This window comes from Halichoerus grypus, chromosome 7 (assembly GCF_964656455.1).
Source record: "Halichoerus grypus chromosome 7, mHalGry1.hap1.1, whole genome shotgun sequence".
In the NCBI taxonomy this organism is placed as follows: domain Eukaryota; kingdom Metazoa; phylum Chordata; class Mammalia; order Carnivora; family Phocidae; genus Halichoerus; species Halichoerus grypus.
This window is the reverse complement of record NC_135718.1, coordinates 8,122,463-8,137,877: the sequence shown is the minus strand read 5'-3', so window position 1 is coordinate 8,137,877 and position 15,415 is coordinate 8,122,463. Positions and strand designations below refer to the sequence as shown.

The window sequence follows — 15,415 nt, the reverse complement described above, 5'->3', positions numbered from 1 at the left end:
TTAAATATAAATGGACTAAATACTCCAAGTAAGACTAAAATTGTCTTATTGGATTTTTAAGAACTTGATCATAAATCAGTTACGAGAGATTCAAATAAGAGCAAAAGATGATAACACCAAAAACTATGCCAGAGAAGTACCGAACAAAAAGGAGGAAGAGACAAACAGACAATAATTTTAGCAGACATTAGCACAGTCCTCCCAACAGACATAGAAAAGCAGTAAGGATAGAAGGCTGAACAGCACAATTAGCTTGACCTAATTAACACTGTATCCAACAATGACAGAAGACACCTTTTTAAGTGCACATTTAATAAAATGAACCATATGTTGAGTCATAAAGCAAACACCAACGCGTTTTAAGGGATTTACATCATTCACAGTTAAGTCAGTCCTCTGATCTCCGTGGAATTAATCTAGTAATCAATAACAGAAAGTCAATTCCCAAAATTCTGATCACCTCTGCCCTGCTGATGATCTCTGCCCCCAAATCTATGTCAAGTTCTTTGTAAATCAGAGGCAAGCTTGAAAGAAGGAAAGGGAGCACTTCTCGAGCCAGACATAAAGTAGGAACTACAAGCCAGAGGGATCATTCATGAGCCAAGACCACCTACGCCCAGGGAGGCGGGAGATGCAAGTGTGTGTCTTTAGGGCTGGGGGTTATTTATTTATTTATGAAGATCTAATCGGCTTTATTAAGCAATTCATGAATCACGTTGCATCTCATTTGACAAGTAGAGGGGACCTCCCTGGGGCTGGGTTTTAATGCTCGTAGGAGGGGAGATACAGCTCTGACATACAAGAGACGGAGGTGAACTGAGAACTCTGAACAAAGCCAGGACCCTGGAAGCCTGGCCCTTCTTTCTAAGAGAGACTAGGAAAACCAGAGCTAAATCTCAGGAACAAAGCTTGGCTGCTCAGAAAAGGTGAAGGTGGAAAAAGGCTCCCATTGGAAACTGAAGCTCCAAACCTACCCCACCCCAGTCAGATGGAAAGTTTCAATATATCCCAAACCAAAAAAGTCATCGCAAAATTTGGTTTCAGAAATGTGACCCCTTGGATCCAGGCCAAAGCAAAGACAAACGCTTTCCTGGAGACATTTTCCACCGCAGAGAACATGAGGCCCTCATAGCAAAAACTGGTAACACCAGCTGAAGAAAGACTCACAATAATTTCTTTAAATCACGAACTACACAAGGAAGCAATTACCAGTGAGGCAAAGTCAGCAGATAAACAGGATTAGATCCCCCACGCACTTGCGATAATAGACCAGTTCAAATGAAATTATAAATCGTACTTAAATTTATGACTTACATTTGATAATGTGTGAAACTACAAATCATATTTAAATCACACATAAATTTAAATCATTTATAAATCACATTTAAATAACAGAAGAGTTCAGTTGAGATTATAAATCATACTTAAAGCATGTTTAAAATGATTATGTAAAGAAGAAATAAAAACCATATGGAAGGAACAAGATTCTGTGAAAAAAACGAGATTTGAAAATGAACCACATTGAAGTCCCACAACTGAAAATGATCCAAAAAAAAAAAAGTCATTTAAAACCTAAAACCAATAGTTGAGCTCGCAGAACTGGTGGTTTAGACAAGCAGAAAGATTTAGTGAGCGGGGAGATAAATGTAAGGATATTTCACAGAGTGCGGTGCAGATATAATGTGGGATGCTGCTACAATCTGGAAGGGAGGAAGGAATGGGGAAGGCGGTGAGGAGGGCCAGGCCGGGGGCAGATGGGATTGCAATGAAATGACTGACAGGTGCTCACCAGCAATGGGTCTCCATCCGGGCACCTGCTAGACCACCTGCCCCAGGTGGGCTCTGGCCATCGCAACATCAGCCAACTGTTCTTGGCTCACTTCTCAGAGGAGGCAGGGGTGAGGTCTCTCCTCTGATACCCAGCCCAGAACCTCGAGTGTTCCAGAAAGAGCAGCCCCCAGCTGGTGAGGGAGGAGCCCTGGAGCTGCTAGGATTGTGTGAAAGCCCATGAACCCGAGGAGCCAGAGGAAAGTGTCTCTTAGCAGATGCTAGTAAACTGGGATCATTTCCTATGGTGGCTGGACTGTTTCTTTGAAGATCCTGGTGATGTGGGGCACGGGGATTTATCTGGGTCATGATCTGCCCTTCAGAACCCTAGCTCAGCGGGGCACCTGGGTGGCTCAGTCTGCCTTCGGCTCAGGTCATGATCCCAGGGCCCTGGGATCAAGCCCCACATCGGGCTCCCTGCTAGCGGGAAGCCTGCTTCTCCCTCTCCCACTCCCCCTGCTTGTGTTCCCTCTCTCGCTGTATCTCTGTCAAATAAATAAATAAAATCTTAAAAAAAAAAAAAAAAAGAACCCTAGCTCAGCCCAGCCCAGCTGTGCCCAGTCTAACCCAGCCATGCTCAGTCCAGCCCAACATGCCCAGTTCAGCCCAACATGCCCAGCCCAGCAAACTCCTTGCTGCTGGAGGGACAGCAAGTGGGGAGGAAGGCGGAAAAGGGAGGGAGTGGGAGGAAGAAGCAGAAAGAACTCAAAGGCACGGGGGACAGAGGGGAGGTCAGGTCTGTTCTGTTAGATTGGGTCAAGCAGGATGAGTTCCTGCTGCCACATGGGGGTTCCAGACCCCAGCGTGTCTAAACTGTGGCAGGACAGGTGCTCAGTTAGCACAGGGAGGACCTGGGAAAGGAAGCGGGCGGGGGGAGCCCAGTAGCCCCCTGGACCCACTGAGCTCCTCCCTCCCCATCTAGGAAGGGTTGGTCCGAGGCTAGGGGTAGGAGAGTCTGCCTGCTGGGGCCAAGAGATCACAGACACAAGACTTAAGGAGGTGGGGCCTGCAGCCAGGCAGCCTTTTGCAAGGAACAGAGAGGAGAGCACAGCCAGGAGAGGATGCAGGGGAGGAGCGAGAAGGTGGAAGCGGGACAAGGATGGGCAGGGATGGAGTTCTGTATGTCTGTGGGCAGAAGCTGCAAGCCCAGGCCCTCCCCATCTCCTACACCCCCACCTCCGAGCCTGCTGGGGTAGGTGATGGCTCCCTCAGGGCCCTCTTTGGCCACACGCAGGCTGGCTCGGGACTGGATGCTTGGAAGGGTGGGTTGGGAGTGAGGGTTGGTAAGGGGAGGCATCCCAGGTGGAAGGACCAAGGTGGGGAGGGGCTGGGGAGGAGGTGTCTGCACCATGGCCAGGTACAAAGAGGCTGGAAGGGTCTCAGTTCAGCCCATCAAGAGCTGTGTCCTGGAGTCTCCAGATGGAGTGCAGGGAGCACTGGATGGGGAGTCAGGCCGGCTCCCGAGGAGCCTCAGCTCTGTGACTGACCCTCTCCCAGCCCCCCTTTCCCTGTGGACACTTGGGGTGTGATCATACCTAAAAGCCTGGAGGCCAAGAAGCAGGCAGGGTGCACCTCCGGGGACACCCAGGACCACCCCTTCCTCCCACATCCAGGTGCCTTCAGGACAATGCTCCTAATTGGCTGGACTGAGACCTGGAGTCCTTCCACCCTTGGACGCCCTGTTACTGGGGTTATTCTTGGCTCCCGGGAGCTCCCTGGCCTTCGTGAGAGGTGAGTGGGAAGACAGTGGGGGTCCAGATGGGTGATGGACATGGCCAGGGCCATCCTCGCAAAGATTGGCCGAAACAGGCTTCCAGCTGCAGTGCCCGCACGGCCACACGGGGGCAGCACGGGGCTGAGTTTCGGTGCCTCCCGTGCCCCAGGTGAGCTGTCCCCAGAACCCCAGAAGGCTGGGGAGCCGGTTGCCAGCCCCCACCCTCACCCCTTTCTCCACCTCCTCTCCACACACTAATCTGCAAAATGCCTGAGGATGTTAAGTGTCAGGGGGAGAGCGGCAGGTTTTTAAAAAGCAGTAACAAGATTAGCAGATCTGAAAGGCCCCCTGACATCCTCCAGGCCCCGACCCTGGTCCGCAGCTGGGGAAACTGAGGCTCAGAGAAGTTAAGCCACTTGCCCAGTATCGTCCAGCTCCTGGTTTGGTTTTCTCTCCAGGCACCTGCTGCCTCCCTCACTCCACTGCTGGGTATCAGGGGGCGGGGGGTCCCCAGGCTTCGCTGTCTGGATGGGAGTGGGAACATACAACTGGCCACAGGGTCAGGTAGAAAGCCATGAATGCCGCACTAGGTGGGAGAGGGACCTCGTCATGCAGGTGAGAGGGAGGGTGGAATCCAGGAGGCCATCGTGGAGGAGGCGACACTGTAACTTGTCCTTGGGGTGGAGTAAGACGCTGACTCAGTTGAACAGTGGGGTGGGGGCACTGCTGGTGGAGTAAACAGCTTGGGCAAAGGCAGGGAGGGAGAAAATGAGCATCAGCGAGATACATGCTCTTAGGGGAAGGAGGAGATTAGAGGCGGGACAGAGAAGTTTGCCCACATCCTGATGTCTATGCAGGCTGCCTAGGTCTCTGTCTTTAGAATTGGGGGTTGGCTGGGCTTTGGAATTTTCCTGAATTCCATTATGTTGAAAGTACAGAAAATGGCAGTTCTCCAGATTATCTCATTTGGAGGTAGGAGTAAACAAACGGTCTCCATGGCGACTGTGGGGCCTAACTTGAGATGTCTGGCTGCCCCCTCTGAGCTCTGGAGGCCAACCCTGAGGAGGAAGGCAGCCACTCCCCATTCCTCAGTCGTGACTCGAATTCACAGCGGAAGGAGCTACTGCCGGCCGCAGGGGGCCTCTTCCTAACCCCAGAGCTGGCTGCTGGGACAGCCCAGGATTCCGGGGCTCGGAGGTGGGGGGGCCCATGGAGCAGGCAGCCCTCCTGCTCCCCCTCCCGAGAAGGCAGGGGCTCCTCAGCTCACTTCCCCCGGGCCAGGTGGATGCAGGACACAGAAGGCGATGCAGGAAGTGGGGGCAGGAGGCCAGGGTTGAGTCTCTGCCTCAGTGTCCCCAGGAAGGCTGGGCATCAGGGGGCGGGGGGCACGTAGAGAGAAGGGGGGCTGTTGTGTGGATCCATTCAGCTGTTTCCACAAGGAAATGACCTTGAAGATGCCCCGTGGGCCTGCCCACAGCCCCAGTGCCTCCATCAGCCTCCCAGCCCAGACTCCGGAAGGCCATGTGACCACCCCTCTCCACCTGAGGCTCTGCCCTCTCCACCCACCTCCTTGGAAACTCAAAGTTCAGGGACTCAGAACTGAGGTGGGCAGGTAAAGACTCAGGTCCTGGAGACCAGCAGACCTGCGGCCAAGGACCACCTCCGCTGCTTAGTCGCTGGGGGCCCTGGGGCTCCTTATCTGGCCCCTCTCCTCCCTCTGTTCCCCCATCCGTATAACGATAGGCCGGATGATGACAGGACCTCCCTTCTGGGGTGGAGGTGAGGATCCAAAGGGCCTCTCGAAGGGGCACTTGGCGCAGGGCCTGGCGCTGGGCATGTGCTCAGTAAACAGCTGGTGCCACGATTACTCTCGCCACCGCTACCTATCCGGCCTTCCCAGGGACAGATGTCTGTCTCTGACTCTCCGCCCCCACCCCCCCATCCTGGCGGGTGCTCAGGGCAAGCTCAGTGCTCCTGGCCATTCTACAAAGTGCCCTCCAGGAAGTTTTGTTTACCATCAATCAGTCATGTTTGTTCCCAAATCCGTCCTCGGCCCCTTGGGCCCGACCTCAGAAACGATCTCGTTAAACAGACAAAGCAGCAGTTCTCAACTGTGTTGCTTCAGACTCCTTTGCACTCTTAAAAATGATGGCAGATCCCAGAGAGAGTCTGGGGACGTGGTTTCCGTCCATCCCTATTCACCGCATTGGACATGGAGGCGGATGCATCTGTAAAGCCCGTGCGTGCTCGAGCCCCAGCTGTGGGACGTCGTCCCTTGGACGTTCCAGAAGGACTGGGAGCGCGGGAGGGCAAATGACATCTTGGTAGGATCATGACACCGGGTTGGACAGGGGGACCTCCTGAAAGGGTTTCGAGGGTCCCCAGCACCCGGACCCCTGGGGAACCCCTGCGGCAGACTAACCACGTGCGAGAGCAAAACATGGGCTGCTCCAGCCCGGAGGCTTTGAGGAAGTCCCAGCACAGATGAGGGAGATAATTGGAGAACAAGCACATACGTGAGGAAGGACCTCCCATTGCCCGGGAGCTGCCTCCCAGGGCCCGCGCCCCTTCGGGGAGCCCGAACCGGAACCCAGCACTGATTCATCACGACGCTGCTTCTGCAAGCCCCGGCCCCGAGCTCCTGTCTGCACACTCACGTGTGCAGGAAAGGCTCTGGCCCTTTTACTAAAGACAGACAAATTAATGCGCTTTAAATAGTATAAGTAAAAACAACATGTTTAAAAATGCTTATATGGCTCAGTAGGATTTCCCACTGATCCAACTTGCCGGATTAATCCCCCAGTTACAGATGCTGCCAGAATGCGGACCCCACCCAGCCAGCCCGTCCTCTCCCACCGCCGATTTCCAGGAGGTGAAGACGCCAGCCTGCCAAGGCCCGGAAGGGTGCGCCCCGGGCAGGGGACAGTGAGGGCATGGGCTGCAGGGCAGGGCTCGGCGTTGGGGAGGATGGCTTCAAGGTCAGCGCTGGCCCGGAGGGGTGGGTGGGGGTGGCTGGGGGCTCAGGGGTCAGTCAGCAGGGCGGGTCAGGGAGGGCCTCGGGGGCATTGGCAGGGTCCGCATTTTATCCTAAGCGAGCTGGGAGGTTGAGGAGGGTTTCCTGGCAGAGAGGGACATGGTTGGAGGGATGTTTTAAAAGTTTGCCTTGGCTGCAGATTGCCCGGAAAGAGTTACAGTGGGGGGCCTGGGAGGCTTGGCGGGGCTCCCACCATTGGGGGTGGGATGTTTTTACATGTAGGTGGTTTTTTAAAAAAAGATTTATTTATTTACTTGAGAGAGAGGGCGTGCATAGGGAGGGGCAGAGGGAGAGGGGGAGAGAAGCTTTAGCAGACTCTGGCCCAATCCCATGACCCTGAGGTCATAACCTGAGCCGAAACCAAGAGTCAGATGTTCAACCAACTCTGCCACCCAGGTGCCCCTTCATGTAGGTGACAGAGTGAGGCCCACAGACCAGGAGATAAGTGCCACTGAAGAGTTTGTTATTCACAGCTCCCAAGAGGAGAGGGCACACATGCCACGCAGGGCCACGTGGGGGACCAGCAGGTGGGCCAGGAAGAAGTGGTTTCCAGGGAAGAAATGGGTGCAGAGGGTGATCGGGCTAAGCAGGGTTGGGACCGGCCGGTTTGATGACTTGGCTGGGCTCTAGGCTAAGGGCTGTCCTGGTTGTCTGGCACCTGGCCCTGGGGTGACCCATAAAGGAGGTGGTCTGGAGGAGGGGGCTTGGATTGGCTGGTTTGCATATCAGAGGCTCACGCAGAAGGGACTTGTTTGCCACCTCTAGGACAGAGCTGCCCCCCGGAGGGTCAACGAGTTCCCAAGAAGTCAAAGCGTCATGAAATACAGAAACTGAAACCATGATTAATACAGGGCTGGTGGCGAGGAGTGGTCAGGATTGGGGGGCAGAAGCAACAGAACGGTGGCTTCTGGGAAAGAGGAGAGGAGCAACCCCTGGGGGAGGGGGAGGGAGTGGCTATTTAGTCAAGCTGGCCGGGGAGGATGAGACACAAGGGAGGACCTGAAGGAAGCAGCCAAGGGGCAGAGCCTTCTGTGCAGGACAGACAGTAAGAGCTGGAGTGCAGGGCAGGTGGGCTCCAGGGTCCGTGAGAGACACAGCAGTGACCGGACGGGAGCTCAAAGATTCGGTCTACACAGGCTGGCCACTGTGACTGAGGCGGGACACAGGGGTGGGGTCAGACCCCAAGGGCTCTGGGTCGCTCAGTTAGTTTGGAGATGCTGTGACCCGGTGAGACACACACCGGCACAGGGCCGAGGTCTGGGAGTCATCGCATAGAGGTGGCGGTTGGGGCCAGGGACTGGGGTAAAGCTAGCTCAGAGGGCTGAGGACAGAGCGTGGGACACCCCCCAACATTTCAAGGTCAGAAACAAGAGGTGGAGCCAGGAAGAAACCGCTCTGGAAGCTGGAGTCTAGCGTTTCCCAGTGGAGGGTAGCGGGGCCAGGACACGAGCTAGGAACAGTCTTTACGGATGAACTTCCACAAGGGATGTGATAGGGTACATGAACTTTGAATCTCATTAAGTGAAATGTTACCCCCGAAAAGAATTCCACCTTCTCACAAGTGGACCTGTATTACCAAAACACTGGTATTATAATACTGAATTATTTTATGTAAAATCCAGTCAGGAAATGTTTGTGGAAATTTGTTCTTTCTGCTGTTAAACAGGAACTTGCGTAATCTTTTCTATTTTGCTGGTTCCCAGGAAGATCAGGAACCCCAGCCTGGGGGCGCCCTGGCCAGTCGGAAGCATGCTGGGATTGGTGCCCATGCCATTTGGGGGAAGCTGGGTCACCCATTCCAACTGGGTTTCTGCCACTGATGGGGAGGTCACACAGGGTATGCAGTGGCCTCGGGAGGGGCGGAGGCCACCGCAAGAACAGGTCACTGTTCTCAGCACCTCTCCTACGTGGCACCCGGAGCTGCTGCAGTTCGGCATTGCTTGGGTGATGCTCCGATTCGTATCTGTCTGCTGCACGAGATCCCGGGTCCACACGGACAGGGACCAGGTCTGCTCTCCTGGGAGCCTCCGGTGCTGGGCACCCAGGCAGCACTCCGAAATCACTTGGGGAATGAACAGGTGAAAAGCAGCCCCCAGCCCAGCCCACCCCAATGTCTGGCCCAGTGCCTTGCACCAAGTAGATGTTCAGGAAACATTGGCTAAAAAATTAAGTTTTGGCTCTTGCACACTTTCTAGCTGAAGTGTGTCCCTTGGTGCCTTTGAGACGGCGGGGCGGGGCTGAGCCCAGGGGTGGGCAGCCCACTTCTGAGGACTCCGCGGGCCCCTTGAGCCAGCCCCCAGGCCCTCAGCCTGTAGGTGGGAGGTCGGGTGACTCCACCGCCACACCCACTGGGCAGAACAAAGTCATGTTCATTTCCCTTTGTTTTCCCCAAGAAGTCACCACCCAGAGCCCTAGATCGGGAGGTCTGCAGAAACCACGGCCCCATCCCCGAGGGCCTTCCAAATGGGGACTGAAAGGGGAGGAGGGGTTCTGGTACGTGAAAGGCGGACAGGCTGGGGAGCCCTGCGGGGGGGACCGTGGGTATACAGTTGGCATGGCAGGTAAAAGCACTGACTTGGAAGTTAACAAGTAGAAAATGAGCTGCCCTTCTGCTGTCAGAGCTGTGTGACCTCGGGCAGGTGGGCAGCCTCTCTGATCCTGTTTGTACTTCTGTGTACCATTGTCTCACTAGCTCTCACACCCACGCATGAGGCCCCCAGACCTGTGGATGGGGGAAGGGCCAGTGGTGTCCCCAAGGTGATGGGGTGGGTGCTTCTCAGGCCCTCCACTGGGGAACCCAAGCCTTGAACCCAGCCCATCCAGCTCCAGGCCCAGGGCTTGTCCTCCTCCCATGCTGTCCCTCTCTGGGGGCAGAGTTTGGTGGGTGCAAGTCAGCCCATCCCTTCTGGTGGAAGAATGGTGAAGAACGGCTCATGACGTGGGGAGAAGCTGGACGCTATCCCATCATGACGCCCTGGACCCGGCCTTTCTCTGCTCCACTGGGTCCCCGCTGTTACGTCACCGTGTGGCCCTGGGAAAGCCATGCTACTCAGGGAGGCCCAGGAATCAGCCTCAAATAGACCTCCCTGCTTCTAGAGCCTTCCTTAAAGGGGCCTTTCAGAGCAGGCGGAGCAAGGGTGCACGCCAGAGAGCCACAGGAGCGCCAGTGGCCTCCCTGCTAGCCCCATGCTGTGCCCCAAGTAAGGAACCCCCACTGTGGGAGAAGGGGGTCCCCTTCATAGTCTCCTCCGTGCCCCACTCCATGGCTCTGGGGGATCACAGCGCTAAGAGACCCAGGGGAGACACAGCCCTCAGAGACCCTGCGCTAGAGCAGGTCAGCAAAAGAGGGGGTGGAGGGTGGCAGGGGAATGGCAGGGCGGGAGGGCTGGGGACAGGGTCCAAACTGCCAGGGGCTTCAGGAGCAGTGATAGAGTAGAGGTCATGGACTTGAGTCCAGCGTGGGGCCAGGAGGCAGGGCCGAGGAGAGAGCGTTTGGAGGTCAGCCGTCCCATGCCGCCTCTGGAGCATGGCCCACAGAGGTCACGGCCCCCCAGGCTCTCGCGGGGACCAGAAACCGTGCGAGCTATTTTTGTAGCTTTCAGAAGCTGCTCCCCTTGAAGCATGACTAACTCAGAAACAGGTGAACTTCAGAAACTCAAACCTGCCCACGTGGCTGGTGTGGGTCCCCTACGGAACTGAGAAAGTAACTTTAAAGAAAAAAAAACTTGTAAGCCCTCAGAAATCACTTCTACCCAGAGAGGGAGAAATAGTTCTATCTGGGGCTGGGGTGGCCCTGGGCTCACCTGGAGAAACACACAAAAGAATGACTTGCAATGTGACTTTGGGAGAAAAGTGGGTCTTTGGCCCTGCCTGGCCTCCCCCTATCCTGCTCACCCCAGCCACAGGATCCTGCTGGACAGGAAGACGCACCATCTCTGGATGGACATGTCACGAAGCTTGGTGCTCTGCTAGGCAGCCGCCTGCCCACTCACATCTGCTTGGGCCCCACAGGGGACAGCTGCAAGGGACAGGCCAGGGGCAAGACTCCCTTGACTGCCTGACTGGCTCGCAGGACCACCCTCCTATGGGCAGCTGAACAATCACCCTTCCCGAAGACGTCCACACCCTAATCCCTGGAGCCTGTAAATAAGTCACCTTACGTGGCCAAAAGGCCTTTACAAACGTGACTGAGATGGGGAGAAGATCCTGCATTATCCGGGTGGGCCCAGAGTAATCACCAGAGTCTTTCTGAGGGGAGGGAGGGGGACAGTCAAGAGAAGGGCGATGTGACCGCAGAACTAGAGTCAGAGAGAGATTTGAAGATGCTACACTGAGGACGGGGTCAGTGGCCACCAGCGATGGAAAGGGGAGGCCTCCAGAAGCATCTGCAGAAGGATCAGAGCTCACACCTTGGCCTTAGCCCCATGAAACTGATTTTGGATTTCTGATCTCCAGCACTGCCAGATGATCAACTTGTGTTATTTTAAGGCGCTAAATCTGGCATAAAGTGCTCCAGCAGAGGAGGGGTACTAATCCAGGTCCCCAGGGCCACTGCTGCTCACGCTGCTGGGGCCCTGCCCTCTCCCGGCTGCTCGGCAGGAGCCTGGCCCTGGGGGGTTCTGGGAAGGTGATTCTTCCTGCAAGTCTTAACAGGATCTGCCTCACCCACAAACAGAGTGGCTACCCAGAGGGTGAGATTTCTGGAGCAATAGGATAACACCTGCCTACACCCAAGACCTCTCTCCCTCCCTGCTGGCTGAGGCCCGAAATTCCTCCAGAGCACAGCCTTTGCTTCGGTTCCCAAATAGGGGCGTTTGGGAAGAGGTCGTTCCAAAGGGAGGTTCACGTTAAGATGCAGATGATCTCCATCAGTATGTTCCCTACGAGCTGGTTCCTGAGTAGGGGTGGGTGTCCACACAGGAGAGAGGGTTTCCTGAAAGTCTCCTGGGACAGGGACTCAATCAACCCTCCAGACTCACCCGTCCATCCTGCCCCTCATGTCCCACCCACCCCCCTTTCTCCTCTCAGGCCCATTTTCTCTGCTGAGCCAAGCTGTTCCTGGCTCCCTCATCAAGAGATGGGGTTCCTCCTCTTTCCAGGCCTGGACTCACTGGCCCCCTACACACAACAAACCACTGTGGAGGGGGGGCAGTGCTGGGAGAGAGACTCTCCCCAGGGGGGTTCTTTGCAGAACTAGGGGACCAAACCATGGGCCACACTGGCCCCAGGATCGCCCCGGCCTCCAGAACCCCAAACTTGAGACCCCATCTCCTCCATCCCAGTGCAGCCAGGGGACCCCGAGTATCTAGGACAGTGACACACACCCAGTGACACCAGGAGTCTCCAACTCACTGCCCCCGGGGCCACGCGTGGCCCCAGGAATGAGGGAAGCAGCCAGGCTGAGCGCAGCCTCTGGGAGAGCAGGGCCTGTGATCACAGAAGTCCATCTTCACACGCACACACCCACGTGAGGCAGGCCGCTCGTGGGGAGTCACTGGTCACGTCAGAGCCCTTCTTTCTCTGCTCTTCTCTCTCCGTCCCTGTATGCAGGAGGCCCCCTCACCCAGTGCACGCACAGAGCCCATAGGTTAGACCCTGAACGACTCATTTGTACGCGGCAGACGCCATGCGGAACCTACCACGGGTGCTCAGGAGGGCGAGGAATGGCATGCGCTCCCGGGACGGGTCACAGGGTCCACATTTAATGTTAAATATGAATAAAAGTACAGCGTGACCACGGCTCACGTAACACACCTGCTATACTAAGGGTGTACAACTGAATACAGTCCGATACGCAGCTTTGGGGACACAAAGTCACTTCAATACCAGGTCGTGAGAAATGCTCCCTTTCACTTTGGTTTTGGACGACAGGCTCGAGGGCCGCCGTCTGGAACGGTGCCCGGGCCGCCAACGAGAACCAGGCCTGAACGCGACAAAGCAGAGGTGACAGATACGCCCTCCAGAAAAAGGCCCCTTGAGAGGAACTGGATGGCACGGATGGGCACGAAGGGCTGGGCCTGCATATACAAAAAGATTTGTAGAATAAACCAAATAATATTGGAAATAACACCTCCGGTAATACTTCTGTAAGAAGCAGAATTACACTACATGTTATTCACATGCATAGGAGTGTGTAGGAAAAATCCTTTGTCGTCGTCGTGGTTGGAGTAGAATAGCAAAATGTGTACTGGAAATGACAAGTCCGTGGGCAGAGAAATTAATCCACAAGAAGGCTGTGTCCAGAGCAGAGGCGCCTCATCAGCAACAGACCCGGAAGGGAGCCCACTCAGAAAAGGCACCCACGCACGCGCACACCGTCCACTGCAGATAGGTACACGTGCACGCTGGAGTGGTATCTCCCCGCAGCCCCCCGGGCTCAGGCCAGACTCCCCCGCCGGCCCCGCTCCACCTGCTGGCTGTGAGGGAAAGGGAAAGGGGGCATTGTCCCACAAAGCGGGTCTCAGGGCACACAGCCCCTTTGGGAGCAGAAACGGCTCCGCCGTCCACACGGACGGCCCTCTGCATGCCGTCAGACGGGCTGCGCGTCCCACCTCCTGATGGCAGAAAGACAGTGGCGCCAGGGCTGGACAGCTGAGCGAACCTGCATGTCTGCGAGCGATGGCTGGACACGAAGACACCTGCACTTTCTGACTTTGGTGTTAATGGACCTTGACCGGAGGGCTCTGGTTCGCAGGAAGCTTCCCTTGAAAACACTCCAGGGCGAAGTCTCATCGAGGTCCCACCTGGGGCTGGGTGCCAAGTGCGCTCCAGTGTCCTCTTCAATCTCTCCCCTTCACTTCCAAGAAATGATGAGACCTTTAGTCCATCTATTGGGAAACCAAGTTGCAGAGGAGCCTAGAAATTTCCATTAAGAATCCCAGCATACCATGCTCGGCCCATGTACAGCTCACTCACTGTGTTTCTGCAACAGAACACAAGCATCTTGTAGTCTGTGAACACAGTAAGGGCCTCTGGCCACACGTGGTGGAGAATGTGGTAAGGAGCTCACTCGCGGGGGAAGGCAGAGCAACGGAATGTGTCTGTGGCCAGAACTAAAACTTAAAACACCCTCCTGGTAGTGACCTTGAGTGCATGAGGAGGGTCCAAGATACCCAGATTTCCCACGAAGAGTTCAATTCCTGGAAGTTGCTCAGTCTGGCATTAACAGCAAAAACTTCCCTTCCAATTATAAACTGAATAAACTCTGGAGGAAACACATTAAGAGGCAGAAGAGAGAGCTACGCCTAACGAAATGCAGAAAGCGGTTTTAAACGTTCACTTTCTAGTTAAACGTAAGTAAAGCAAGGACAGAATGGGAGATGGTCCGAGAAACGAATGTGCTACCAAAATTCGACTGTTTTTTCTCTCTCATACAAGTGAAGTGAACAGGGTTTACATCTGAAGAGAATAAAGGGTGGACTTTGGAGTAAAAGGAAGAAAGGAAAGAGCCTCCATTCTCTGCCCAAATGAAGGTATTGATCTGAATTGTGTTTCAGAACTGAATGGAAGTATAAGTGACCTCTAGCGTGGGGCATGACCTCCAGCACGGTGACGTGACTCCAGCATGGTGGTATGACCTCTACCATGGTGGCATGACCTCTAGAATGGTGGTGTGACCTCTAGCATGGGGGCATGACCTCCAGCCTGGGGGCATGACTTCCAGTGTGGTGGCATGACCTCTAGCATGGTGACATGACCTCCAGCGTGGTGACATGACCTCTAGCATGGTGACGTGACCGCCGGCATGGGGGCATGACCTCTAGCATCGTGACATGACCTCCAGTGTGGTGACGTGACCTCCGATGTGGTAGCATGACCTCCGACATGGTGACATGACCTCCAGCATGGTGACATGAGCTTTGGCATGGTGGCGTGACCTCCAGCATGGCGACGTGACCTCCGATGTGGTAGCATGACCTCCGGCATGGTGACATGACCTCCAGCATGGTGACATGACCTCCAGCGTGGTGACGTGACCTCTAGCGTGGTGACATGACCTCCAGTGTGGTGGCATGACTTCCAGCGTGGTGGCATGACCTCTAGCGTGGTGACATGACCTCCAGCATGGTGACATGACCTCCGGCATGGTGACGTGACCTCCGGCATGGTGACGTGACCTCCTGCATGGTGACATGACCTCCAACGTGGTAGCATGACCTACGGCATGGTGACATGACCTCCGACGTGGTAGCGTGACCTCCGGCGTGCTCAATCGGATCCCAGCATCATCAGCCCCCAGCCATGCCTCCCCTGAGCCCCCCTGCCTGGCGCCGCCCGCCTCACCCCTGCAGCCTGGCCGCTCCGGTGCAGGAGGGATCAGTTTCCCAAGTGGAGTTTCCAGTGGCCTCGGATGGGGGAGCTCTGTGAAGGGTCAGTTGCCAGGTTATTTCATACCACAAATGCTTATACTAAACACGTGCCTGGGAGGGGAAGAAGAATCTCAGGGTTTTCTCCACGCTGTGAGTAAAAGGGCCCCCCACCCCCAAAGAGACTCTTCCGTCATGGTACAGTGGAACCCGCCGCAGGAGCTCGGCCCTCAGGTCTTCCTCCAGGCGAATGCCTCGTCGGCGAGCACCTGCGCTAGCCTGGTGTTGAAGGGCCCATAGAAGTCCTGCAGGATCCTCTGGGTGACCGGCCACATGGGCCCCAGGTTCCGGTCCTCGGGGCGCCGCGCGTTGGATGCGGGGCTCTTTGTCATCAGGGTCTCTTGTTTCTCACCTAAGGGCCCTGGAACACAGAGAAAAACTCCCATGAGGCCGGAGGCGTGGCAAGAAGGAACTGTGCAAAACTCCCAGGCATGCTTCGTGTTGAGACAGGAGCTCCCCTGAAGTGCTGGGAGA

The 15,415-nt window shown here is 55.6% G+C and overlaps 1 protein-coding gene across 8 annotated transcripts in view; it reads right to left on the bottom strand.

Moving 5' to 3' along the window:
- The window catches only part of CHST15 (carbohydrate sulfotransferase 15), a 153,930-nt gene that overhangs the window by 64,316 nt on the left and 74,199 nt on the right, over nt 1-15,415 (bottom strand). Inside the window, exon 8 of one of the 8 annotated variants that reach the window (XM_036067151.2) lies at nt 12,256-15,302. The exons of the other annotated variants lie outside the window; for them this stretch is intronic. Within the exon in view, the coding sequence (XP_035923044.1) occupies nt 15,112-15,302 (191 nt within the window). The 3' untranslated portion in view covers nt 12,256-15,111. Of the gene's footprint in view, nt 1-12,255; nt 15,303-15,415 lie in introns of those variants that run through there. 8 annotated transcript variants of the gene reach the window in all.